General features: G+C 42.4%; 1 protein-coding gene across 4 annotated transcripts in view; it reads left to right on the top strand.

Annotated features, from left to right (window-relative positions):
- SPTLC3 (serine palmitoyltransferase long chain base subunit 3) overlaps nt 1-27,645 on the top strand; it is a 168,677-nt gene that overhangs the window by 25,676 nt on the left and 115,356 nt on the right. Inside the window, exon 1 of one of the 4 annotated variants that reach the window (XM_053285429.1) lies at nt 14,147-14,227. The exons of 2 other annotated variants lie outside the window; for them this stretch is intronic. In XM_053285429.1, the coding sequence (XP_053141404.1) occupies nt 14,162-14,227 (66 nt within the window). In that variant the 5' untranslated portion in view covers nt 14,147-14,161. Of the gene's footprint in view, nt 1-14,146; nt 14,228-20,618; nt 21,380-27,645 lie in introns of those variants that run through there. One more of the 4 variants, XM_053285427.1, reaches the window with a different exon arrangement.

Genomic DNA, 27,645 nt, shown 5'->3' with positions numbered 1-27,645 from the left:
ATCTTTCTTCTAACTTTCCCATGCACAATGACTGCTGTGTAGTGATAAAACAGCTGCTGATTGAATTGCCAGATATGGAGACCTTCCAAGCAAGAACTTTCTATCTCAAGTCTCTTCCAATTACAAACTGCATTCTTTGCCACGATTATCAAGCAGACCCGCCTAGAACCTGGCCCAAGGAGTGTCTGAGTGCGTCCTAGTGGCTTCACTTTAAACCCTGGTGTAGCAATCAATGGGAGGAGAAAATACTTGTATAACTTTTACAAAGGAGAATTTTCAACTCGCATCAAACTTGAGAGACATGCAACAGTTTCGCAGCCATGAGGCTTAGCTCACCCTGCAAAAATAGTGAATTGGTGGGCTGTAAAAGGCAACTTGTGAGGATGAAACTCTGTAGGAGTGCAGAGAGAGAGAGATCTAAAAATCTAATGACTCGCTTTAAGAAAGATGTAGCTGATAAAATAATATTTGACACCTGATAATTTGCAGAAGTGATAAGAACTGAATTCCTAATAGGAGCATTGTTGCAAGCTTTTGTTTCACTGGGGAATCTTTTCATATTTCTTAGAATCTGTGACCCATGGAGGTCACTTGAGGAGGTCCATATCCAGTTGCCGCCAACTCGTTTGGTGGCTACACAGAGACGGGCCTTCTCAGCTGTTGCCCCAAGATTGTGGAATGCGCTCCCTACTAAGATACAAGCCTCCCCATCTACATCTCTTCAACCAAGCTTTCTCAGCTTTTTAAAACTTATTTTTAAATTGTTTTGGCTATTTAATTGCTGTTTTATGATTTTTAATTGTTAATTATTATTTTATGCAGTTCATAATTTTTGTTTTAATTGCTAATTGATTTTAATGGTGTTTTAATGTAAACCGCCCTGAGCCTTTTGGAACGGCGGTATAAAATTTTTAATAATAAATAAATAAATTGATAGATTCAGGGGGGAAATCTACTGGCCTAGAAGACCAGTGGGATTTCAGCTACCTCATAAACGGGAATGCCCTCATCTGTTTATTGCACATGGTTACAAATATAAGTGCTAGGTTAAAATTGCAGGTCCTCTTAGTTCAGTGCAGTATTTAAGCAAGTGTGCTTGGGGTGGTGGGCCTGCTGGAGGAAAGAATACTACTTTTGAGAGAATCCTTAGGCCCATTCACACGTTATGTCCGGCACATGTACAATGAGTGTATAGTGTACACAGGTACAGTCATTCACATATTATGTTGAACGCAGGTACAGAAGTACCTATCTACCATGTTTTTGAAGGGACTGTATCTAGGTTCACTTTTAAAATGAATACAAGTACTGTCATTCACACAAACACATGTACAAGTGTACAGACATTTGTACATGTGTATTACTACTACTGCTACTTATATATTGCTTTTCACAAAAGTTCCCAAAGCGGTTTACATAGAAAAATAAAGATGGATCCCTGTCCTCAAAGGGCTCACAATCTAAAAAGAAACATAAGATATTTGTACATAATGTCTGAATTGGGCTCTTGAGGCTTGCCATTTTATTATTTGTGTTTCCACACAATTTAACTTCTTGATTCCTCCTAGTTTTCTGGTCCTTCTTCTTCTTCTTCTTCTTCTTCTTCTTCTTCTTCTTATTATTATTATTATTATTATTATTATTATTATTATTGAATATTTCTATACTGCTCTTCAGCCAAAGTTCCCAAAGCAGTTTACATAGACAAATAAACAAGATGGGCCCCTGTCCCCAAAGGGTTCACAATCTAAAAAGAAACATAAGGCAGACTCCAGCAACAGCCACTGGAGGAATGCTGTGCTGGGGTTGGAAAGGGCCAGTTGCTCTCCCCCTGCCAAATATAGGAGAATCACCACTTGAAAGGGTGTCTCTTTGCTCAGTTAGCAGGGGGTTTCTGGAAATCAGTGCGTTCTCAAACATTAGCCTTGGCAAGTGGTTGTTTCTCTCACTCCCAACATACACAAATGATGTGTATATGAAGAAGTAGAAAGGGAGTTCTCACTATTAGGCTTGAGCCCAAAACGTTTTGGAGGCCATTATAAAGGCCTCCGAAACATTTCAGCTCGGGGGGGGAATGTTCGGCGTTTTAGCGCCGGCAGGGGTGGTACTTTAAGGGCGGGGGGGTGTACTCACCCCTCCCACCGCATTTCCCCTGCCAGTGCTCCGTTATTTTTAAGCCACTCAGGGCAGCAGCGTTCCTCCCTGCCGCCCTGTTTCCCTCATCGGCCAGAAGTGACCGGAAGTAGTGACTGTGTGTGCACCCATCGTGCGCATGCATGGCAGATTGGCACGCGCACACACGCAACGGGCACACGTGCAGACGCTATTTCCAGGGAGGAACGCTGCTGCCCCGAGGGGCTTAAAAATAACGGAGCGCCAGCTGGGGAAATGAGGTGGGAGGGGTGAGTACACGCTCCCCACCCTTAAAGTACCACCTCCACCAGCGCCGAATAACATTCGGGCACATCCCTGAGATGATATTAGTAATATGTGGCACAACATGCTTTATACTTACCTCATTCAAGGTCTGGACCATTTCCTGAGCTCTTTACTTTACCCCTCTGCCTACTGCACCCTGGAAAATGTATGCCCTTTCCATTTTGTGAACTTTTCAGATTCCTTGTTTTTAAAAAAACTCCTGGAAGTCCATGCACTTCCATTTCCTGTGATGAAGCATGTTCTCGAACACTTTGGGAAAGGGACAAGATAACCTTGCTCTTGTTCATCATCATCGTCTCCCGCGTGATCAGTAATCTGAGGCTAAAGGAAAGGAAAGATCATGCTGTCAAGTCGGTGTCAACTCCTGGCAACCACAGAGCCATGTGGTTTTCTTTGGTAGAATAAAGGAGGAGTTTACCACTGCCATCTCTCCCATGCAGTGTGAGATGATGCCTTTCAGCATCTTCCTGTATTGCTGCTTCCCAATATAGGAGTTTCCCATATTCTGGGAAACACACCAGCAGGGTTTCAAACTAATAACCTCTTGCTCCCTAGGCAAGTCACTTCCCCACTGAGCCATTAGGTGGCTTAATATGGCCATTATGGGGTGGAGGCTTGTGGGAATGGCATGTAAAGGGGGGAAATATCATTGGCCATATTTGGCTTGATCATGGAGGGATCTCCTAATGATGGAGTTCTTACGGTATGTATTTGAACAGTTTGTTTGTTTGTTTGTTTGTTTGTTTTTAGAATATTTATATACTGTTTTTAAACAAAATTTTCAAAGCTTTGGGCTGGGCAGGGGCAGGTTCCTTGTCCTAAGTCACAAAGGCACTTGTAGTTAGCACTTACTATAAAGGCAAAGGGAAATATAAGCAACAGTCACAGGGAAAGCTTTGTTAGGCTGAATTGTCTTCTCCTCCCCTGCTATGCATAACAGAACCACCATTATAAAAGGACTCCTTGCCCAGTTAGCTGGGGTAATTATGTGACTGGTACTGGAGGAATAATTGGTGCTTATTTCTTTTCTTTTTGCTAAAAGTTGCATTTAGGGAGGATGAACTAAATGCATCCTACAAAATAGGAATATGACCAGTCACTTGGAGGATCACCTGAAGATCTGAGCTTTACTCTTGGATATCAAATGCTCAGCATCATAGCCTCGTTAATGGCAATGTGAGAATGGATAGTGATGACTACATTGGGTTAATAGCCTGTGAAACTTGATTTTACTGTATCTGTGACTGAATATTATTGGTAACCACTGAGCTATGCAGAAGATGGCATTTTATAGTTCTTAGTTGCAAACCAGTAATATGCATGACCTGTGTTGTAATAGCTTCTAATGGTTAACATGCTCTGCATTCATCGTATTATGAGAATATCTGTAAACTAACCCCCAGATTCCAAATAAAACTGTTTATGAAGCTTTCAAGTCCACTATAGACTGTACCCTAAAGAGAGGAGTTGCTTTTATAGATCTATTCCATTTATATCCCACCATGGGACTCAAGGAGGCATACATGGCGTTCTTCCCAGCTGATCACCCATCCAGGCACTGCTTAGGCCTGCTTAGCTTCAGTTAAGATGACTGCATCTTGTGCCCTTGGACCAGAACTGAGACACTGCATTATCGGTGTTCTCTTCTTTCCTTTCTCCCAGAACTGTACTGGAGAGAGCACTCTGTGGGAGATTTTGTACTACATGTGTGCCCAATTTCAGAACTCTATGCCCAGCCATTCTGGAAATATAAAGGGTTGGGCAAAAGCGGGGTGTCGGCATGTTGCACTTTTTTATGAGGACAAAGGGCAGATTCCTTCACATGGGGGTAGAATGATGGTCCAGGGAGGGTGTTTCAGTCTTTGTAATTTTATTTATTCATTTAACATATTTTTATACTGCCCAAAACTTATGTCTCTGGGCAGTTTATAACAAAGTAAAAACAGAAAAAGTAAAACATTAGTTAAAACAAAAAACAAAACAAAAGTTAAAACATTACAACAATTTTAAAATTTTAAAATAATGTTTTAAAGCAGTACTAAAGCAATATTTGATTAAAAGCCTGGGTGAACAGATGTGTCTTTAGAGACTTTTAAAAAGCTGACAGAGATGGGGAGGCTCTTATTTCACTAGGGAATGCATTCCAAAGCCTTGGGGCAGCAGCAGAGAAGGCCCATCCCTGAGTAGCCACAAGATGAGCCAGTGACAACTGCATATGGACCTCTCCTGGTTATCTCAATGGGCGGTGGGGTTCATGACAAAGAAGATGTTCTCTTAAACACCCAGTGCCCAAGCCATTTAGGGCTTTATAGGTTATAACCAGCACCTTGTATTTTGCCCGGAAATATATCAGTGGCCAGTATAGCTCTTTCAATACAGGAGTAATATGGTCTCTCCAAGATGACCCAGAGACCAACTGGGCTGCCACATTCTGGACCAACTGTAGTTTCCAGACTATATACAAGGGCAGCACCACATAGAGTGCATTACAGTAATCAAGTCTGGGGGTTACCAGCAGAAGTACTACTGTTTTGAGGTCGTTTATCTCAAGAAACTGACGCAGCTGGTGTATCAGCCATAGCTGATAGAAGACACTTCTGGTCACTGCCTCAACCTGGAACACCAGGGAGATAGGACTGCCTTTATTGAAGTTTTAAAAATATATTCAAAAAATCATTTAAAAATCAATGGATCAACTGATGCACTTCAACATCAACACACAGAGTCCTGCTAACCTGTTCTGCATCTGAGCCCAATTTCAGAATGCTAGGCCAAACCATTCAGGAAATATAAAAGGGATGTTCTTTTCCCTTGAGGAAAATCACTGGGCCCTCGAGGAGCGTGGGCACACAGATCTGAGTGCCCAGGTCCATGCCTAACAGTGTCCCTGGCTTCAGCTATAGGAGCATTCTCCTGCAGGTCTGGGTGCTGAATTATTGCAATGTAAACAGATGACACTAAAACCTAAAAATAATATAAAACAGATTAAAATTACCATAAACAAAACTTTAAAAGATCATAAACTAAAAGCCTGATGAAATAAGTGTGTTTTCTAAAGTTGTTCAAAAACAACCAGCAGGGGGGAGATTCTGATTGCATTTGGGAGTGTGTTCCAGAGCCTTGGAGCAACTCTAGAGAAGTCTTGGTTTTGGGTCACCACCACGTGAGCTGGTGGCAATCACAACCAGACCTCCCCCAATGATCTTAATAGGCAGTGGGGTTCATGAAGAAGAAGAAGGCACTCTGAAGGCCCAAGCCATTCAGAGCTTTATAGGTAAAAACTAGCACTCCGTATTTTGCCCGGAATTTGGCAGTCAGTTTAGTTCTCTTAAAATAGGAATAATGTGGTGTAAGGGGTCACAGCCTTTGTCTCAAAGCAAGCTCATGTGAGGGAAAGAAGTGCTGAATCATTCCTGCTGAGTTGCCTGACTAGGCTTCTCCTAAAACTATTCTGTATTATAAGTAGGTTCAAAATGCTGCTACCGCCACCCCTTTTGTCTTCAGAATCTCTCTGGGCTTGGAGTGGGATAACCCAGGAAAAAACACTCTTAATTTGGCTCTTGAACAAGTACAAAAATCTTCCACATACAAGCCTACACGTGGTGAGAAAACTGATAGCTGCTGAACGTTTCAGGGCGTGTTTTCACCAGAGAAATCCCCCTTCACCCCCATTTTCCTGAGTTAAAAACCAACCCAGAGGGGCTTGCCAAAAGAAAATTTAAAAAAGTTGTATTCAGTTACTGCAGTCTGTTTCCGTCTCAGGCTTTCTCAGCTTTTAGACACAGTTAAGAATACTTAGTAGGATTACAAAAATAGGTTGTCTTAATGCACACTTAAATGTTCACAGAGGCTTTTGCAACACCCTAGGTGTATTGAGCGTAGGCTATTGTTTCTTATTTCATTTACATTGCAGGTAAACTATAATAGAACAGTATCCAGAATATGCAGAGCGCGCACACACAAAGCAATATAGCATCCCTGTTGCCAGTCTGACTAAAACTGTTCCCTATCAATGTTCTCTCTAATTTTTTTCTTCAGTGTGTGGAATGAGTTTTGTTCTGGGCAGCAGTATCAAGGCAGTGCATGCACACATGCATTCAGAGTGGGGCCTTGCTGATTCAACAGTGGAGGATCTAAAATTAACTGAGTGGACATAAAAAAAATGTGTGAGCTTACACCTTAGCAGGGCTGCTCAACTTCAGTCCTCCTGCTGATGTTAACCTGACAACTCCCATAATCCCTGGCTATTGGCCACTGTGGCTGGGGATTATGGGAGTTGTAGTCCAATAACAGCTGGGGTGCCTAAACTGAGCAGGCCTGTCCTAGAGGGAACACTCTTCCCTATGCTAAACTTCCCAAAGCCATAACCCTGGCTCCTTGCCTTGAACTCACCAAACTCCTGGTGAGAATTCAAGCTTCCTGCCCTCCTGTCTTTCAAGGATCTGCAGAGTTATTCTCCTGCAGCCAACCTCCATGGCCACGTCTTCCTCTGCACCTCCATACAAGGACTTCTTTGTTCCCAGAATTCCCAGCAACTGCTCTCTAATTCCCACCCACCCATCCCGGTGGACTCATTGGGTGATCTCTGTAGGTCACTAGCCTGGCAGTCAAGACAAACATTCACTTCCGGTTAATTCTTTAGAGGGAAGGAAGCCTGGTCACTACACGTGGTATCTATGGGTGGCCCCAGTGACCAACCTGGGTGCCGCATTCTGCACCGGTTGCAGTTTCCAAACTAAGTACAAAGGTAGCCCAACGTAGAGTGCATTGCAATAGTCAAGCCTGGATGTTACCAGCATATGCACCACTATTTTAAGGTTGTTTTGAGAAATGGACATAGCTGAGGAGTCATTGTACACCTTCATTTCTTCTGTTCATTTTGACCCTTCAAGCCACTGGATACTCAGTTTGTATTTTAGGAATTTTTGAGACATTTAGATTATTTGGTGTGTAATGAATCCTCATAGGGATTCATTATGATAAAAAGTTACTATACACCAAAGAATCCAAACACTTGAAAAATAATGACTGCACATTTTGCTCCATAACTCCTCTTCTACAAGGGCTAGAGCTTAGCTTTTTCTTTTTCTTTTTTAAATGACAGCTGGGAATCTGGGGAAAGTGATAGGAGGAATCTGAATCTCAAAGTGATTTGAATCAAATCTGGTGCAATTGGATTTGGACCCAAATCTAACCAATGGATCACAGGGTGATTTGTTCTGTCTCCAAATTGCTTGAATCAACTAGATTCGGGTACCAATCGATTTGTACCCAAATCTATTTGCACATCCCTATGTCTCCTCTCTTTATTTTCCAGTGAAAGGGCATGGCTAAGCTCAGCTTCCATAACAATTTATATCCTGCTTTTCAGGTGACACTCACAAAGTGGCTGATATAAAAATGTTATAACAATAAGGATCAATAAAAATTATATAGTAAAAACATCAAAGACAAGCTACTGAAAAATATTTCTTCCTTTTTATTTTGAATCCAGATCTTCTCATGCTCTACTCTTAAATCACATTATCTGGCTGACTACTCTTTCCTTGCCTCAGGGCAAGGTAATTGGGGAGACTTACTGGTTTAATCCAAATTAAGTTGCTACTAAATTGTGCAAGAGGATGTGCACTGCTCACTGTCACAAATGTGTACTATGTACTGGACTGCAGGCATCTGATAAAGGAAAGGAATTGTTCCTAGTATTCTGATGTATCTGTATTGCTTTTGGGAAAAGATGTATACAGTTAATGTCAGGAAGGGCTTCCCTGAGCAATATACATAAACTACCACCAGGGACTTGTGGAGCAAAGGTCCATCTCATCCAGCATCCTGTTTCATATTAGTGGCCAGGCAAATGTTTCAGGAGATGGACAACAAGCATGGCATGAAGCCAATAGCTTCTCTCCACAGTGACTTACTGCCTCTGAACTTGGAGATTCTATTTAGTTTTCATGGATAATAATAACTGATAGGTTTGTCCCCCATTGGTTTTTCTAATCCTTCTCTTTTTTCTCAAAGCCATCTTAAGGCCATGCAAGAGAATGAGGTGGAAGACTGGATTGCCCCACTTCAGACTGTCAGTGGAAGATTCCAGTTTTGAATGCCTCTATATAGAAATATACCTCTAAAAAGGAAAATTAGTACAACTGTAATGCTCTTTAAATGTTTCCAAAATCGAAGACAGTATACTCTGGAACGGGAGTGTGCTGGTACATTCATTATCCATGCCATCCTGCTCTCCCTGGGTATAGTGTTTCTCTGCAGAGACCAACACCAAACGCAGGAAGAGAGTCTTCCTGTGATGTGGAAACTAGTGGAAGGAAATTAATGGTCCAGTTCACAAGAAGAAACTGTCCTGGTTTCCAGAACCTGCCTCTGTAGACAAATGCTGTACTTAGGCTGCGGAGGGGAGATGGGGCTATGGAGTGCACCAGTGAGGGTTGTGGTGAGGTGACTTACTCCTGGAGTTTTTCCGCATGGGGTTTTTACAGTGCTTTTGCATGCTGAGGCTTAGGGTGCATTCATATGAGGGCGGGATTTAGCCTGAATTCAGTCCTGAGATGGCAAGGTACTGTTCATATAGCAAGTGGAATTATTCAGGTTTTATCATTATAAATGGAGCTTAACTAGGAGTATCTGCATCCAAAAATAGTTGCACTTTCTAAAACATCTTCCAGGGATACTCCGTCATTCTGCAGAGTTTTATTCTGATGTATGGAGACAGGAGACCCCACGGATGAAGCTGATATGGCACAGGAAACAAGTCTGCCCACTGGGCAGACTTGTTTCCTGTGCCCTAGAGTCAGTTTCCATTCATTCTTTTCTTTAATTCTTCCTTCCTGAAAAGCCTGACTCATGTGTGTTTTTAAAAATTAATTTTGCTGTGTATGTTGCGCAGGGCTGCCACATGTCTCTATAGCCAGCTACACGGGGTTTTTTTTTAACATAGAGATCAATGGAGAAAAAAGGGGGGGGAGATGTAAGTTGGGAAGGACTGGCCATGGAGCTCTGAAACCAGGCAAAGTTGTAGCACAGGATAGCAGGACTCTGTTTATTAAGTTTGAAGCCTGTGGATCAATTACTTGAAATTTAATAAATTTTTTTAGATGCGGAGGGTGATGCAATTTTTTTTTGGTTCCCCGTCAATCTTGCACAAGCCTACCACATGGTGGTTGATTGCAGTCTTTTACAAGATCAATGAGGAAATTAAAACAAAAAGTAAAATATCCTCCGTGTCTAAAAAAAATTATTGGTGAATTGGCTTCAAATTTAGTACACAGGGTCCTGCTATCTTGTGCTACAATTCCACAAACTATGTGTTGGGTGAAGAAATCCTCTGTTTTCCACTTGGAAAACATTTCTATCATATTCCACTTTGTCACCTTTTTTTGTTTTTTCCTCAAACTAAAAACTTTCCACATAAAAAAGGTGATCTGATAATTTTGGTTGAGTTTACCCTCCTCCCTGTATTTCTTACAATTCAAAGCCATTTCTGGTATATACTCTGGTTTCTCTTCAGATCGTATAAATCTTTCGCCAAAGCCATTTCTGGTATAGAGTATAATTGTGCATTGTATACCAATTGTAGATTTGCATTATGATACTTGGCCATTTATTAACCTACTTTCCTTAAGGCAAATAAGCTTACGAGCTCATATAGCTGTGACTGCGTGTGCCTGCCTATCAGCTTCACAATGCCTGGAACAGTTTGGACCAAATGTAGTACAGTTGTAGTGCCACATAGGGACAGCTCAATGGTGTTGTTTGTGTAGTGAGACAGCGTAGTTTGTGGTGATGTCATCCACCCCAATTAAATTTGGCAGATGTGTGAACGTTTGAGGCCGATGTGGGCTAACTTGTGCAGATGGTAATTAATCAGTTAAGATTATAGTGATAGAAAAGTAGGGAGATTAGCTCTTACTAGAACTTCTTAAGAACACAAGAATAGCCCTGCTGAATCAGGCCCAAGGCCCATCTACTCCAGCATCCTGTTTCACACAGTGGCCCACCAGATGCCCCTGGAAGCCACAGACAGGAGTTGAAGGCATGCCCTCTCTCCTGCTGTTACTCCCCTGCAACTGGTACTCAGAGACAAACCTGCCTTTGAGGCTGGAGGTGGCGTATAGCCCTCCAACTAGTAGCCAGTGATAGACCTCTTCTCCATGAAGTTATCCAAACCCCTCTTAAAGCCATCCAGATTGTTGGCTGTCACCACATCTCGTGGCAGAGAATTCCACAAGTTGATTATGTGTTGTGTGAAAAAGTACTTCCGTTTGTTGGTCCTAGATTTCCTGGCAATCAATTTCATGGAGTGACCCCTGGTTCTAGTGTTATGTGAGAGGGAGAATTCCTCTCTATCCACTTTCTCCACACCATACATGATTTTATAGACCTTTATCATGTCTCCCCGCAGTCGTCTTTTTTCTAAACTAAATAGCCCCAGGTGTTGTAGCCTTGCCTCATAAGAAAGGTGCTCTAAACCCCTGATCATCTTGGTTGCCCTCTTCTGCACCTTTTCCAGTTCTACAATGTCCTTTTTAAGATGTGGTGACCAGAATTGTACGCAGTACTACAGGTGTGGCCGCACCATTGTTTTGTATAAGGGCATTATAATATTAGCCATTTTATTTTCAATCCCCTCCCTAATGATGCCTAGCATGGAATTGGACTTTTTCACAGCTGCTGCGCATTGAGTCGACACTTTCAACGAGCTGTCTACCACAACCCCAAGATCCCTCTCCTGGTCAGTCACCGACAGCTCAGATCCCATCAGCATGTACTTGAAGTTGGAGTATCGGACCTCTGAAAAGTATACAGTGTACTGTGCTTGATTGGCCAGCAAACTCGCCTGACCTGACCCCATAGAGAATCTATGGGGCATTGCCAAGAGAAGGATGAGAGACATGAGGCCAAACAATGCAGAATTGCTGAAGGCCGCTAATGAAGCATCCTGGTCTTCCATAATACCTCATCAGTGCCACAGGCTGATAGCATCCATGCCACGCCGCATTGAGGCAGTAATTGCTGCAAAAGGGGCCCAAACCAAGTACTGAATACATATGCATGCTTATACTTTTCAGAGGTCCGATATTGTTCTATTCTTCAATCCTTGTCTTCTTGGTTCCATGTAATATTCTAATTTTCTGAGATTGTGGATTTGGGGTTTTCATGAGCTGTACACCATGATCATCACAATTATAACAAATTAAGGCTTGACTTATCTCGCTTTGCATGTAATGCGCCTGTCTCATATATCCGTTTCACCTTTTAATTTGCATTACTGAAATTAATGGACTTTTGCGCGATATTCTAATTTTCCGAGTTTCACCTGTAGGTCACCCAACTTGGGGGCCGGAGGGAGAAAATACCAATAACCATGGTGAGTGAGATCAGGGCCAGCAGGCACCTCCACCATGGCCACAGACCTGCCTAAGCAGCGGCCCCCTCCACTGGGCCTAACTCCTCACTCCGTTGGAGTGTTTAACCCTTGCCACAAGAGCTGTTTGCAACAAGCTCAGTTGGCTGGCTCATAGGCAGCGTGTCCGAGCTAGCCAACCTGAGAGGGCACGGCTGCAGGGGCCCTCCATGCAGCATTGCCAAGGAGCCAATAGGGAATGGTGCCTGCTGGCTCTGATCTCACTCACCATTGTTTTACTTTTTTTTCTTTTTTCCGGCCCCCAAATTGGGTGACCTCTTCTACACCAGCTAGAAGAAACCTTCACGGTGAGTACCAATGTTCCTTTCTAAAACAAGTGAAAGAAAACTAATAAGTTGCCTATCCCACTAAATATCTATATATTTAATTCTCTTGGGTGTGCCTTTAGAACGTGCGTACCGGCAGCCCAGCTGATTGGCTGGGCTGCGGGGGCGCCTGATTGGGTAAGGCGCACCCAGGAGAATTGCCTGGCTGGGCGGCTGTGGAGGCAGGGTGGTGGGCCAGGCCGCGGTGGCACTCTCGGCGCGGCGGCGGCACTCCCGGCCCGGCTGGCTGGCTGCCCGCGGCGGCAGCACTCACGGCCCGGCAGGCCGGCCACCCGCAGCGGTGGCAGCGGCACTCTCGGCCTGGCTGCCCACCCGCGGCGGTGGCGGCACTCTCGGCCCGCCCGCCCATGGTGGCGTCGGCACTCTTGGCCCGCCCACGGTGGCGGCACTCTTGGCCCGGCCGCCCGCCCGCAGTGGCACTCTAGGGGGGTGTGGAGGGAGGAGGAGGCGGTGGCATGGTGGGGGGGTGAGGTGGAGGGAGCTGGCGGCAGCACAGCTGGCTCTGCCCCCAGTCCCCGAGACGGCGGGGAACGGCTGTGTCCAGCTAGAGGCGCAGATGCTCTGCGCCCGGGCCCACTAGTTTATCTTAATTTGCTTTGCTACTTGAAAAACTTGGAGATATTTACACAGGTAAAATTATTATGGTGTATTCTTTTTTTAGTGTGTCTTACTATACATATGGGTCAAATAATATGCGATGTCAGATCACAAGCTAGTAAGGATGTTGAGAAAACTTGTATAGTTTGTTCTGAGGAAAAATATTGTGTAAATTGTACACAAATGAGGAAAACCTGCATGAAAATCTTCCAGTTCCAATTTTTTGTGGGGAAACCATGATCACTGCCATGCAATCTGCTCCTTGCCCCTTCACACGTTGGCTTGCAGAAAGCTGGCAGATCAATCTTTTATCTCTCTTCTTCTTCTTCTTCTTCTTCTTCTTCTTCTTCTTCTTCTTCTTCTTCTTCTTCGGTATTTTGTAATTGCAGGTGGAACTTACCCCCACAAATGGCATTTGTGTTGAGATATCTACAGTTATACGACCAGCTCTTCTGACTCTGCAAGTTGCAGGGGAAATGCAGCCTTCAGTAATACTGCTGCTTAATCTCTTGTAAATGAACGCTGTGGAAGGTGCTATTAAAAAACAGACGTGATGTGTTGGACTCTCACTACAGCTCTGGCAGATATAAGTGACTGATTTTGGCTTTAGAAGCTGTATGGAGGTAGAGATTTCTTCATACCTTGCTTGAAACCTTTAGCTTTGCCTGTTGAAATAGTGTTTTAGAGCATGTGTTGGGGTGATGCCCACCCCCTCACACAATTCAGGAACACCCCAATAGGGCATTAGGATAGTCTCCAGTTACTTCAGGACAGACACACACTCTTGGCACATTCCTAGTCTTATCACGTGTTTTGGCCCTTATCTGATGTTTAATCAAATGGCTACTTGAACTTTAGGTACTGATTTCAGTCATTGGCTGCAAATACCCCAAATGTTGAACGTGAACATAGCATCCAAGACAGCCTTGGCAATTGTTTTCAACTGACGGAGGTGGGGGTGGGGGGAGGTTCAAGCCATCTGCTTTAAATGGTGGGTGAGCAGTTGTTTTGGGAGAAAGCTTTCTCACAAGTTATGTGTGTGCACTGTTAAGTGTAAAAGGGATTTGTCTCCATGCTTTTGTTACAAATACATTGCAATTTTTCACCACAAACCCTGTTAGTTGATGTGGGTGTTAGGGAGGTGTCTGAAGCTTTCAGGCAGTTTTGAGCCCCAAGGCAGGAAACCAGTTTTTAATAGCAAGTGCTTGAACTTCCTCTTAAGTTATGGGCTGTTCAGATGTTGATGTCCGTAGCATTCCTTAGACTGTTCCTCTAGGTACAATTCAACCTGAAGCTTTATTCAAATGCATACTACTACTGCAATATTGGAAGCTCTTCCTGAGGAATTGCATCTGCATACAACATGTCTAGTCTGATATGTAGAAATGCACAAGACAAAGCAAGACTTCCGTCATTTGAAAGTTTGTTGGTGGGTGCATTTGCCATTATGTCTCTCTTTTTTCTAGTTTGCTTTGCCATTGTTGATTTCCTCATGTTGAGTTCTCAAATCATGGTGGTATGTGGGAGAATATACTATCTTTCAACAAGCCAGAATTGTGTTGTTCCCAGTAACTACAAATGTAAAATAACTGGTAGGAGTGGTTTGAAGTGCTTACAGAGAAGGTCTTGTCAACTATATCTTGTAGAAAGATGTTTGTTTGTTTGTTTGTTTGTTTGTTTGTTTGTTTGTTTGTTTGATTTATATACCTCTCTTCCAAAAATGGCTCAGGTCATTATATAAATCAAATACAGTTGTCAGTATGCCTAGCCAAGTTGGCATTGATGTGTTACTGTAAAGCTCCAGAGGCCTATTTTGTACTCATCATCTTTGTGTAGCACTCTTTTTGTGCTAAATTCTCTGAACTTGTCAAGCACCAGGTACCTGTTTAATATACTTGGTGACAATCCATATTATATTCTTAAGAATGTGTGGATGCATTCTACAGTCATCAAGTGTGCCATAAGACAGCAGTTGCATTGGTACGGTTACTGATTTACATTTTAGATACCTGGCTTCTTGACTTCTTCATTACTTTGGGCTTTGAGAAATCATAATTGTATTGTTAAATTCATCAGACTTGGATGAAAGAATTGTAGGTCTTATATAGAAGCCTAGTTGCAACATCAAGTCTAGCGGTAAAATGTACAGTGAGTTTTAATGCCTGTGCATAGACTGTGTGAGTGTGTGTTAGATTCTTGCTTAGTCTCATTGGATTTCCAAGTTAGCTGCATTTTATGTATTTTTCATCAAGGATACGTAAAATCCTTTGGCCAGGATAGTTTGAATGTCTAATGGGCCAAGCCTAATAGCAGCTATGAACATTTAATTTGCTTATGGTGATATGAACATTGTGTGTGTTAATTACAACATCCAGGTGTGCAGCAATGTTGAAAGAGTTTATGTACATTAATATTGCAAACTATTACTACAGAATATATTGCATCATTACCAACTCTGCTACTTGGCTGGTTCTCAGATGGCATCTATGCCCAAAATGGCCTCTTCCTGGCTTTGCTTAATATGCCAGGTACAGTCATGTTGTGCCGGTAATTTCAAGGCTGAAATTAATGTACTGTGTGAAGCTGCCTTTCAAAAAAGTACTTGGGAAGTGTGAGCACATCAGAATACAGTGGTCCCTCTACTTACGAAATTAATCCGTTCCGAATGCACATTTGTAAGTCGAAAAATTCGTAAGTCGAAAAGCGGTTTCCCATAGGAATGCATTGGGAACGGATTAATGCGTTCCGGAGCCTAGAAAAAAGACCCAGACCCCCAGTAAGGCTTGCAAACTGCACAGGAACATTTCTTTTCAAGAATAAACAGGCAGTAAACAGGCAGGCAAGTCAAGGAAACCGCATGTAAAATTTGTAAGTCGAGGAAACCCCATCTAAAAATTTGTAAGTCGAGGAAACCCCATCTAAAAATTTGTAAGTCGAGGAAACCCCATCTAAAAATTTGTAAGTCGAAAAAACCGCATCTAAAACCGGATCTAAAACTGCTGTTTGTAACTCGAAAAATACTTATGTCGAGTAGTTTGTAAGTCGAGGGACCACTGTACACTGGCAAGGCTGTTGATGGCTAGCAGCGCAAGATACCATATAATACAGGCAGAAGTCCCAACTGCGGCTGTACTTGGTAGCCAGGCAATACTATCTACTGACTAATTCTGAAATCTAGTCCCATCAGAAAAGAACAGAACTTTATTACGGTCGTAGACCAATATACAAGAAATACAAACAATGTATCATGTAAATAAAAATTTAAAAGAAGAAGAAAATATATAAACTACTCATGAAATGCATTGCTAAAGATCAGATCGAGTTTTGCAGGTTATAAAACAAAACCTGGCCACTATATTAATAATTTTTTCATCTGGGTTAAGTAATAAAAACTTCAAATAGAAATCATGAGAGTGTCCTAAAAACTTAGGCAATAAGGGGGGGAGTAATCTCAAGGGGCTTCCTTAAAAAAATCACAGTGTAAAACTGAATGTGTACTGGTCTCCACTTAGCCAGAACCGCAAGGGCAGAGGCGGGCGGGGAAAGGGATGCCCTTGAACCTGCCCTCTAAAACGGCAGATGGAAGGGCATCCATTCGGGCTAATGTCAATGCACGTCTGAATTTGGGGATAATAATAGAATACAGATAGCCTGCTGGCTTGAGATTAAACAATTGTGTCCAGCAGGGGCATAACTATAATAGTGCAACGGGAGACAATTGTCTGGGGGCCCACTGCCTTGGGCCCCCCCCAGAGGCAAGTCACATGACTGACTCCCCCAGCTGCACACCCTCCCAGGCTTCCTTCAGTTGTATTCATCCTCCAAAATTGATGTGAGTGTTAAGACCTGGAGCTACCAGAACAACAGGTCTTTCTCTAGTACCATTCAATGACTTGCATCATCCACAATTGACAAAACCCTTAATTTAGGATGATATTCTATTGTACCACGTAGGATATAAATAAAAATATAAACTATACTCTGCTTTTTGTTACCACTATTCAGCCTCATTTAAGATTTCTTTACTTCATGAGCTGAGCTTCGGTAAAGGGGGGCACATTTTAAAATCTTGTTTCTGGGCCCACTCCAACCTTGCTACACCCCTGGTGTCCAGTCCCATCACAGTATTCCCTAGTATTGGTTGAAGCACTGTTTGGCTGCTGCAGCATGCTTATTTTAAAAAGAGCAAGCACAGGGAACTTTACCCAGTTGCAGATGCTGCTGCCAAATATTCCTCCTCATGGAGCACTTAGACTGCAGCATAGTAGACATTCAGGTGAAAGCCCCACTGAACCCAGTGAGGCTTACTTTTGAGTAAACATGCATAGAATCAAGTGGTTAGGAATGAGCAGGGTGGACCTAAGTGAATGAGAACCTCTCAGCCACACACCCTTGCAGCAAGTATTCTGATAACTGTATTCTCTCCTCCCCGCCCCACCCCATATACTGAACACAGGCAGAACACTCAGTGGTGCTACCACATGTGTGGGGTGCACTTATGAAGGGAATAATGGGCAAGTGAAGTAAGCTGCTAATTGCTACTGCTTTTTAAGGGTTTTTGTTGTTGTTTTTGGACTACAACCCTATGTAGTCTGGCTTGCTTACCTGTGTGTAAGCACTATCACACTCCAGTGAACTTCCTTTGTTCTAAATAACCATCCATGGAATCATGCTGTTAGATGCCCTCCCTCCGTTCCCTAAGTGAATAAAAAATTATCCACTATACAGCTGGATTTAATGATTGCCTCATTTGTTGGCATGCAAGAAAATATATTAATGATATAGCCGCTAATTTGCTGACACCCCACTAAAAGCACAGTCAGTGCAAAGCTCTGTATGGTAAGAAATGATAGGCAGGCAAGCAAGAGTGCTGCAAATGACTCGGTTTTCAAGGTCCTGCTCCTCTTCCTGCTGCCTGTATCCGCCTAATAACACCACCTTCCTTCCCAGTTCAGCGTCCAACTGCACAGACATGCTGTAAAATACTCCAGAGGTCTTTGCTCCAGTGCCATGCCTCCTGCTGTTACTTTGGACTTAGAGGCACAAAGGCCTTCCTCCAACTCTGTATATCCTCCTGATGCTTGCTCTAGCTAAGTGGCATAGCTGATATTTTTATTGATTGATTGATTGATTGATTGATTTAAAACACTTCTGTACCGCCCAAAACTCACGTCTCTGGGCGGTTTACAACAAGCAAACAAACAAAAAGTTAAAACGTTAGTTAAAATAAATAACAGAAAACTTATAACAGTAGTTAAAGCAAAATAAATGACATAGTAAAAGTAAAAATATTACAATTTAAATTTTAAAACAACATTTTAAAACGATATGCCAGTAAAAAGAAAAAGGGACTAACCCAAGGTGCTAAAAAAACTTGTTTTTATTAAAACATTCAAAAGGGCCCAATGTGTTTCCTGTACGTTTCACCTCTGCTTCGGAAGAATCTTTGGTGGGGTTCGGAGACTTCAAGTGAAAACTGGTAAAGTATCATTACCTCTGAAGATGAGCACATGCTTGGAACATGTTGGACACTTTTGAATGCTTTTATAAAAACAGGTTAGCATCTTGGGTTATTCATTATTTTGTTTTTTAACAGGATTCCCAACCCTACAGAGGTATATAGAGGCTTGCAAAAAACCTCTACCTGATGCTATGCTAACAATCCATTTTACATGGATTTGGCACACCTAAGCCCACTGAAACAATGGTGTTTTCTGGACATTTTAAAATTGGAACACTTCTTAAATCACCTAAATAGATTAGGATCTGATTTAGCACATTGGATTTAAATTTACATAGTCTATAAATATCAAACACCCCCCCCCACACACACACACTTTTTTTGAAATAGTTAAAAAAAACTGAACTGACCTTTTCGACAAGGGCAGAAAAATCAGTCAGACACACAGTGTAGCTGAACTGCTCTACTAAATGAGCTACTCTAAAATTATTTTTAACTGGAATACTTGTAAAAGTTGAAGACATGACAGCTCCATAGCATACGCTTTCCTTGCATTCTTTAAATTTAAAGAAAAAACTCCACTGAAAACTTAACGAGCTTGTTTTAGCATACTCGGAGGCTATGTGTGAACTTCAGTATACATGCTTTCTAGCACTGTTCACCTGAAACACTTCTGAAAAAGCCCAATTTGGCTGATATTTTAATTGAATTTGCAGTTTTAAGAATGGAACATTTTCATGGGGGGCACATTAAAAAGGGGGGGATGTTGTACCCATGTACAGCATGTACCCATGTACAGCATCTCAAGAGTGCACTTCCAAGCCCCACCCTGAGCACTGAAGGCTCAGAAGCCTTTCCCAACCCCTATGCTGAACACACTCACAGCATTTGTTAGCAGAGACAGGTGTAGATAGATATCGCATCCCTTTGGTATAGCAGAGATAGGTATAGCATCCTTAAAAAAAAAAAAAGAATCTGGTGATAATGGAAACGGTTGTCCACACCTCTATGTTCTTATTAGTTTAGAAAAAAGACGACTGCGGAGAGACATGATAGAGGTCTATAAAATCATGCATGGTGTGGAGAAAGTGGATAGAGATAAATTCTTCTCCCTCTCCCATAACACTAGAACCAGGGGTCATCCCATGAAATTGATTGCCAGGAAATCTAGGACCAACGAACGGAAGTACTTTTTCACACAACACATAATCAACTTGTGGAATTCTCTGCCACGAGATGTGACAGCCAACAACTTGGATGGCTTTAAGAGGGGTTTGGATAACTTCATGGAGGAGAGGTCTATTGACGGCTACTAGTCGGAGGGATGTAGGCCACCTCCAGCCTCGGGGGCGGGGTGCCGCTGGGTACCAGTTGCAGGGGAGTAACAGCAGGAGCGAGGGCATGCCCTCAACTCCTGCTGGTGGCTTCCAGCAGCATCTGGTGGGCCACTGTACGAAACGGGATGCTGGACTTGATGGGCCTTGGGCCTGATCCAGCAGGGCTATTCTTATGTTCTCCCAAACCTATTTTTAAAACTTCTACCAGACCTGAAACATATGTTTAATGTTTTCACCAGTCCAATAAAATATATAAGCATGTGCATGTCTTCTAGGTTTCTGTACAAATTTGGAAATATCTGATGAGCCCCAAATACCTGCACTATTGTTGATTCACAGAATTCATTGCCGGCCAACAAGTGTGGTGCTTTGTTCATGACTTTTAAAAAAAATCATGACTATTATTATTATTATTATTATTACATTTATATCCCACTCTTCCTCCAAGGAGCCCAGAGCGGTGTACTACATACTTAAGTTTCTCTTTCACAACAAGCCTTTGAAGTAGGCTAGGCTGAGAGAGGTGACTGGCTCAGATTCACCCAGCAAGTATCATAAGCTGAATGGGGATTTGAACTCGGGTCTCCCCGGTCCTAGTCCAGCACTCTAACCACTTCACCCCGTTGGCTCTTTATTAGAGACTTCTATATAAATGACCCAACAGAAATATGTTGTAAGGGGCATAATGTCTGTCTTGTACCTAGAAGAAGCAAGTGCAGTCAAACACACAAAGGCGGCCATATTAGATACTTGCAGTTAACCATTAGATATGGTTAACTGCAAGGATTGCAAATCAACCCTGGATAAAATTGTGCTCTGCTCACCCAAAAACACATTACATCAACAGAATCTTCTATGTATCCATTTTATTACGCCCTACTCCTGTATTTTTAATAGAATTGTAGCTGTTCTTGTGTGGTAGGCTAGCTCTAGCTGTGCAAAAACCTAGGCCAAAGTTAGAATCTGGGGGTTCTCTTTGAGCAGACTCAGCAAGCGGGCATTCCATCTGAAGCAAGTGTAGAAAGTTTGTCACTCTGGAGAACTGATTTGATTCACTGTCAGCTACTAGGCCTGTTGCTATGGGAACATGTAGCTTCCTTCAGGACCTTGCTAGTGTGCCTCAGCAGTTTAGTGTCTCTCTCTTTTAAGGCTTCCCACCAAAAGGGGTGCTGTGAAATCCTCTCTCCTGCACTGCAGCCAACCTTCCAAGAGACCACTCTCCTCAGTATATCTTGAGCAAAAAGAAACGGGGGGGGGGGGAAGGGGAAGACCCCAAGATTTCTCTTTTCTTGAATAAGAAGAGCCTTTTGAGTGAGAATCGTTGACAAAGCTTAGGTGAATTGTGAAAGAGATTGGAGGGAAAACGAAAGCCTCCCTGAGAAACAACGGGTATATTTAAAAACAAAAACCATAATGGTGAAGAGAAATAGAGGCACCCTCTCCTCCTACTAGAAACATATTCATAATGGGAGTGAGAGGACTGGAAAAATGGGGATCCTCAAATCTAGGGGGAGAGATGCCACCACTCCCTGGGGCGATGTGGAGAGAGGGAATCGCATGTATGGAGAGAGACCGCACACTTTCACAGAGTGGAAGAGAATGCCAAGAAGTACCCAGGAGGCATAGGGAAAGACTTATGATTGCACTGCCCCTGGAAGGGACAAATCGATCAGACTCCTTGGAGAGAAATGAAAAAGAGAAAAACAGATGCAAACACAGGGAAGAGGGATCCCTGAATGACAGAGCTATAATAGCTTTATCTCCAGATCAAGCTGCAAAGCAGGTAAGGGGAGTGGGGGAGACAACTGGGCAATGAACTTGAAGTACAGAGGACGGATGTTAATGCTAGTCCATAAACTCAAGATCACATACTCTTTCTTATCTGTGGTGAATTAATGCAGAATCATTCTAATCTGTGCTCTCTACTGTCCTCCCCTCACTTTCACTACTAATGCAGAATGCAGTCGCCTTGTAACTTGTAAGCAATTGTCCACAAACGTTTGGATGTTTTTTAATTCAAAGGAGTAAACAAAAGCTGTAGCGATTGGTAGTGTTCCTAGTGCATTTCAGAATCGATTCTTGTAGAAAACAGGGCTTTTTCAAACCTCATTTCTTGAGCTGTGGAAAGTTGCCAGTCAGTTCCCCCCCCCCCTTCTCTTTGAAAAAAGAAAGCAGTGGAAGATTTTAATGGCATCTTGTAATATGTGTGCCTACAAATATGAACTTCTAACAGGTAGCAAAGAGGCACATGTGCAGACAGTTTTAGCCCCACAGCAACATCCGTCCCCAAAGCTCCCAAAACTCAGAACTGCTTTTTTATGTTCACTTTTCCATACATCTGACTGCAGGCACACTGTTCTTCCAGCCTCTGTTCAGACATGTGGATATGACTGTTTACATGTATTTTAAGTACGGGGACCCTGTTGTTATTGGGACCCTGTTGTCTGATTCAGTTCCAAATCCCTAGAGAGGAAGCAATTTCTCATAATGAGAGTAGGCCTACAATGCATCAAAAATGGCTTCATTTACAAACCTAGAACAGTTGCTGAAAAATGGGAATGAGAAACATATTACACTTTTGAAAGTGTAATGACTTCAACTGTTTATTTGTCCTGGGGGCTATTATAGCCGTGACTCCCTGTTCGTGTCTGCTGCAAGCCTAGGAATTAGTGCCTGCCTTGCAGTGCTGTGTTTATTGCCGCCAACACCAGCGTTGCCTCTGCAAACACAGTTGCCATGTGAAGTGTGAAGCAGTTCTTGGTGTAGCCGTGGGATTGTGTATCTCTAATGGAAGAATTTCCTAAACGCACACAGGGCTAGGGTGAGTAGGTGACTAAGGTCTGGAAAACCTCATAGGAAATTACCAGGACATGGAGTCACTAGAGAGGAGTAGAACAAATGAAAATGAATTCAACTAGAAGATTGTGTGAAGAGGGGAGTGAGCTAAAAGAAAAGAGAGGAAATATACCTAGTGAGCCTAAGCAAACTCATGATATAATGTCAAACAATAGCCCTTTCTTCTCTTTTCACAACATTGGTAACATGACTCCCAAGTACATATATGTTTATGTACTTGAGAGTCATTCATAAAATGTGTTTTGAAAAGGGAAAAACCTAAGCTTTGTAACTAGAGTTGTGGTTTTAATGTTTTAATTTCTATGTTAATTTGTGTTATGCAAGTTGTAAACCACCCAGAGATGTAAGTTTGGGGTGGAGTACAAATATACTAAATAGATAAACAGAAACTAGCCACATGTTCACTAGCCTGAACATGGAGCCATCTCTGTTTGGAATATGACACAGTATTTATAAGTGATGGTTTGATAAACTGTGATCTTTATGTTCTACGACAGTGTTTCTCAACGTTTTTGGAGTCATGGACCAGTGCATTACTCGTGCACAGTTTCCTGGACCAGCAGTTAGTAAGGGGGTCGCCCCTCTTGCCCCCAACCCCACACCCAGGCAGCCCCCCTAAAACAATTATGGGCAGCTTTCCGGAGCTCATTTCCAGGCAGCTAATTTTTTGGGTGGGGGTGATTTTTATTAGTGATGGCTCACGGACTGGTACCCAACACTTTGCGGACCAGCACCGGTCCACGGACCGGTGGTTGAGAAACACTGCTCTATGACAGCCACAACTGTTAGAAGCTCATATTGGCTAGTAGTAAATTTGAGAGAGAGCTTTTATTTTTGGTAAAATCTTTAGGCAATGAGAGTGATTGATTGATTGATTAAGTGCCATCAAGTCGGTGTCGACTCTTAGCGACCACATAGATTCTCTCCAGGATGATCTGTCTTCCGCTTGGCATTTAAGCTCTCTCAGCGGTGCATTCATTGCTGTCGTAATTGAGTCCATCCACCTTGCTGCTGGTCGTCCTTTTCTCTTTCCTTCAACTTTTCCCAGCATTATGGACTGGGAAATGTTGCAGCAATGAGCAATAGTTGCAGCTATGGCAATGGGAGTAGGACTTGGATTAAGAGAAAAAAAGTGATGAAGGAAAAATTGTGAAGATGGCAGGGAATCTAAGGCTGCTTTCTCGCAATCGTGGTGATCCTTGTTAAAGAGTTAATCAGGTTTGCTGTTCTGTGAAGCCAGTTGTGAGAGTGCAGATTTCCAAGGCAACCCTGGTCAAACTGCTGTGGCTAAATTGCATTTGACTGGGATAGATAACCAAGTTCACAACAACTAGGCTGACTTTGAAACAGTCCTTGAAGCAGATGAAGATGGTGTCTAAGTTTGCCCTGGTTTGCATTTGAATGGGAGTCATGTGATTACTGTAAGATATTCACCTCAGGGGATGGAGCCACTCTAAGAAGAGCATCTGCATGCTTGCATGCAGAAGACTCTGTTCCCTCCCTGGCATCTCCAAGATAGTGCTGAGAGAGACTCCTGCCTGCAACCTTGGAGAAGCCGCTGCCAGTCTGGACAGACAATATTGAGCTAGATGGACCAGTGGTCTGACTCAGTATAAGGCAGCTTCCTATGTTCCTAACACTTTTCAAGGAAACTTGGTAGTTGCAATTTGGTGTGTTTGTGTGTGTTTTGAATTTTTTTTTTTTATTGCTTGATGTCGGCATACTAACATTATAATAAGCATACTTTCTCTTTTATTTTCAATTGTCTGTCATCTGGTGTAGAAATATGTTGCGTTAGTAAAGTTGTATATGCACCATATGATTGCAGTTAGTTTATTATCCATTTTGTTTATCCATTTTGATAATATCAAAATGTTGGTTTATTACCCATTTTGACTTCCTTTCTTTTTTAAACATAGGGTGGATTCAGATGACTGTCAGTGAATCTATGAGCTGGTAACAAATCTCAGTAAAATGTTGATATGCGAAGGTGTGCACTCCTGGTTGGCATGACAGCTAAGCCCGCCAAATCCAGTTACTGAGATTCTCTGCCTGACATTTTACCAAGATTCTCCACCCAATTTTCAGAACTTGGGGATGGAAGTCAGTCAAATGTCAGACGGAGAGTCTTGGTAACCAGAGTATTACTCAAGTCCCCAGGTTGCTCAAGCCAATTTTACACCTCTCTTCTGCTCTCTGACTCCAAGCCTGTTACCACTCAAAACATTGCCAAGTTCTGCGCAGCAGCATGCAAACTGCTTTGGGTCCTGACAGGCAGCAAGATCTAAGCAAGCTGGTCACCGTGTTTAGCCTTGCAGCCCAGTTTTAGCTCATTCAATAGCATTTTATAAAAAGTATTTCATAGGGCAGCAGCGATATAGGAAGATGCTGAAAGGCATCATCTCAGACTGTGCAGAAGGAGCTATTGGTAAACCCCTCCTGTATGCAACCAAAGAAAACCACAGGGCTTCGTGGCCAGGTGTCGAAATCGACTTGATGGCACACTTTACCTTTATTTCATAGCTTTATAGTTTTGTGGCATCATAGATATTTAGACATTGGGGTTTTAAGGTTTTTATGCCTTTTGTGTCATTTTTATGCTTTCTATGTCATCTGCTATGCCATTGTAACCTACTTTATGCTAGTCAAAGACTGTAATAAAGATGATTTTATTTGGTAACCAGACTTGAGCAGATTCAGACATCACACTCACTGGGACCGCCATCTTTCACGTACCGACACTTTACTGAGATGTTGTCAGCTTATGGAGCCACTGGCAATTATCTAAACTCACCCATAACAAGTTTGGTTATAGGGGATAAACTGCTCATTGAGGCCATCATGCCTAATAATTTTGCTGGGGTCATACTCTATTAAAAATCACTGCAGTGTTTGACAAATCTCAAGTGCGCAGAAATTTAACTGTGGCACCTAGACTCGGATATTCAGAGACTGAGTTATTTAACAAAATCTTTATTTGCTCCAAACATGATGCTTGTAAATGGGATAGAGAGAAGCCCATTTGCTCCCCTCCCCACTATGTCAGTCATTACATTCATTGTTAGTCAAGTGTCCATTGTCCAACTCCTAAATGTTTGATCTAGCTTTTAGATGCAAAGAAAATTTGTCAAGGCCTGCCTCACTGAATCATTACATATGATACTGAACAGCCCTTCTGGCCCATAGACTAGAAGTGAAGATGGGGTAGAAATTGTTCTGTTTTAAGGGTAGTGTTGTGTGCATGACACCTCTGAGGGGGAGAGGAGTGTTCCAGCTGGGAACGTTTGCTTTATCTCAGTTGGGCCTCTCGCCCAACAAAGTGAACGCCTCTGGTTCTGGGCTATGCCAGGCCAATGATTCTTCAGACAAGTTGTTTTTTTTTTTTAAGGAAGAAGAATTATTTTTCTCCCCTAATAATCCCCTTTATTGCAAAAATCAAAAGGAATAACAGAAGCAATAATCGAACATTGACCTAAGGTCAAGGCACACACTTAAGTTGAGGTATTTGGAAGACAGTAGCAAGTACAAGATACAGAGCCAGGAGAAAAGACAAAAAGCAAGCATTAGAATGAAAAACAGTTCCTCTCCCCTAAAGCACAGGAACAGCTTGCACAAGAATCACCTTCCAAGATAGAATTCCTCTGACACTCACTCCAGATTTCCCCCCTCTGCCTTGAGGACACTGTGCAGGCCTCTGATAAATAGTTTCAGTAGAACTTTCCCCCTTCCCAATTAAAACAAGCCAGATCCCAGTGATTTCATTCTCATTCTCATGCTCAAAGTTCAGCCTTGCCTTGGCTGGGAGGAGGGAGGCCAAGGTCTGGCACAGGGTGAACAACAACAGCAGGTGTGCTCTGCACAAACAGGGCAGTGCAAAAGCTGCCCAAAATGGCCTCCCCTACATTCAAAATGGCTCTTTTGCCAACCTGAGCTCGGACACCCACCAAAACGAGTGTGCTGGCTATTACACCCTCCTCTTGGCAGGGGTCCAAGCATCAGCCCACAAAGAAAATACAGAAAGAGGGATTTATGCCTACCCTTAACTAATGCTATCTTAACTTTATGTTAACCTAACCTATCTGAGCACTCAGTTATACATGATAAAAATAATGGTTCCTTGACAATCCCCTGCTTACCAATATGCTCTTACTTATATCCTAACATTTCTCCCTCAAATCTTAGCTACTATAAGAAACATAGTTCAAATGACATGCTTGCACATTGCAAGCAATTTCTAACAATGAAAAAAGCATGCACATAGAAGACATAACTACATAAACATAAGGCCTTCATTTTATCATTTTCAGTGCACACACATAGTTTCATTGAAACTTACTGTGATAGGTCTGTCTTTCACAGTTTGCTTTCTTTATTTCTTGATTCTCTATTCATTCACATCATGTTCCTCATTATATTGTTTGTATACACTGAATATATGCATATCAGTGCATTAACAAAGTGCAGACACATATGTTTACAAGCCGTACTCCCTCTAAGGTGTGTGTACGTGCATCCACTCACAGATTTTTTGATATCCACTCAGTTCATTTTAGATCCCGCTCAGTTTGAATCAGGAAGGTCCCACCCTTAATATACATGTGTACACACTGCTTTGATACTGCTGCCCAGAACAAAATTCATTACTCACACAGATGAAAAAAATTAGAGAGAACACTGGTTACAAGGCATCATTATATCATAACCAGCATGTGCCTCAAGTATTATTTGCATACCTGGGTTATTTCTTACATAAATATTTTTATGGATTGTTATACAGGTGTATACAGAGTCCTCATGCAGAAAAACTCAAACGAGAACACCTCCCAGCCAGGTTACATTCACGTTCTTCTTCACTTTCTTGACATTGCATAGGCAATTAGGATACTATACCCCACACAGACCATTAACAAGATCAAAGAGGAGTGAAGCTAGGACTGTTGCCTACAAACTCATATTATAGACCCAGTATACCTAATGACTTGAGGACTGAAGGAAGTGTCTCCATAATTAGGGTTAATAAGACATACAAATCTAATTTTTTGGAATACATACAGAATACATTTACAGGCAAAGGACATCTGCCTTACCAAAAACTGCTCGCTCTTGCTCTCTCAGTGAAGCAGCAGAGATATTCCCAGCTATTCCTGGCACTTAATCTGCCAAAGATGCAATAAATGTAAACCCTTTGGAGAA

The sequence above is a fragment of the Hemicordylus capensis genome, chromosome 1 (genome assembly GCF_027244095.1).
Source record: "Hemicordylus capensis ecotype Gifberg chromosome 1, rHemCap1.1.pri, whole genome shotgun sequence".
In the NCBI taxonomy this organism is placed as follows: Eukaryota; Metazoa; Chordata; class Lepidosauria; order Squamata; family Cordylidae; genus Hemicordylus; species Hemicordylus capensis.
Note: the sequence above shows the minus strand (reverse complement) of the source record. Positions and strands in the feature narration are given on the sequence as shown.